Source organism: Octopus bimaculoides, chromosome 21 (assembly GCF_001194135.2).
Source record: "Octopus bimaculoides isolate UCB-OBI-ISO-001 chromosome 21, ASM119413v2, whole genome shotgun sequence".
Taxonomy (NCBI): Eukaryota; Metazoa; Mollusca; class Cephalopoda; order Octopoda; family Octopodidae; genus Octopus; species Octopus bimaculoides.
Genome location: NC_069001.1, coordinates 9138406 through 9139212, shown reverse-complemented (window position 1 = coordinate 9139212; position 807 = coordinate 9138406). Strand labels below are relative to the sequence as shown.

General features: G+C 41.4%; 1 protein-coding gene across 1 annotated transcript in view; it reads left to right on the top strand.

The window, feature by feature from the left end:
- The window catches only part of LOC128250418 (60 kDa neurofilament protein-like), a 16580-nt gene that overhangs the window by 12866 nt on the left and 2907 nt on the right, over positions 1–807 (top strand). The window contains exon 7 of the mRNA XM_052975300.1: positions 566–648. Coding sequence (XP_052831260.1) covers positions 566–648 — 83 coding nt within the window. The remainder of the gene's footprint in view (positions 1–565; positions 649–807) is intronic.

Sequence of the window (807 nt, the reverse complement as noted above, 5' to 3'; positions counted from 1 at the left end):
TCTACGTTGTTGTTGTTGTTGGCACTCCGTCGCTTACGACGTCGAGGGTTCCAGTTGATCCGATCAACGGAACAGCCTGCTCGTGAAATTAACGTGCAAGTAAGTGGCTGAGCACTCCACAGACACGTGTACCTTTAACGTAGTTCTTGGGGATATTCAGTGTGACAAGGCTGACCCTTTGAATTACAGGCACAACAGAAACAGGAAGTAAGAGTGAGAGAAAGTTGTGGTGAAAGAGTACAGCAGGGTTCGCCACCATCCCCTGCCGGAGCCTCGTGGAGCTTTAGGTGTTTTCGCTCAATAAACACTCACAACGCCTGGTATGGGAATCGAAACCACGATCCTTTGACCGGGAGTCCGCTGCCCTAACCCCTGAGCCATTGCGCCTCCACTAAACTGAGATTAAACAGCAACAAAACCACATCCATCTCCAACAAGAACGAATATTAAACAATCTACTTCTTGTTTGTTTGCATGACAACATCTTGGACATCATTTTCCATTATATTTACATACTAATCTAAAATAATTCTTGAAATTACTTTGAATATATTTAACTTTATAGGATGAGTATGGGTTCATTTCTGAGTTCTACTGGTGGATTTCAAACGGACAGTGAGTCTGCACTCGGGAGAGCATTACAAGCCAGTAAGTTTCACTAGCTTTCTTCATCACTCGTCTCATAATCTGTAACATGTTTCTCTCTCGCTCTCTGTCTCTCTCTATCTATCTATCTAACTATCAAATATCTTTTCTTTTATATATCATTATACAAACATACATACATAATACATACATACATACATA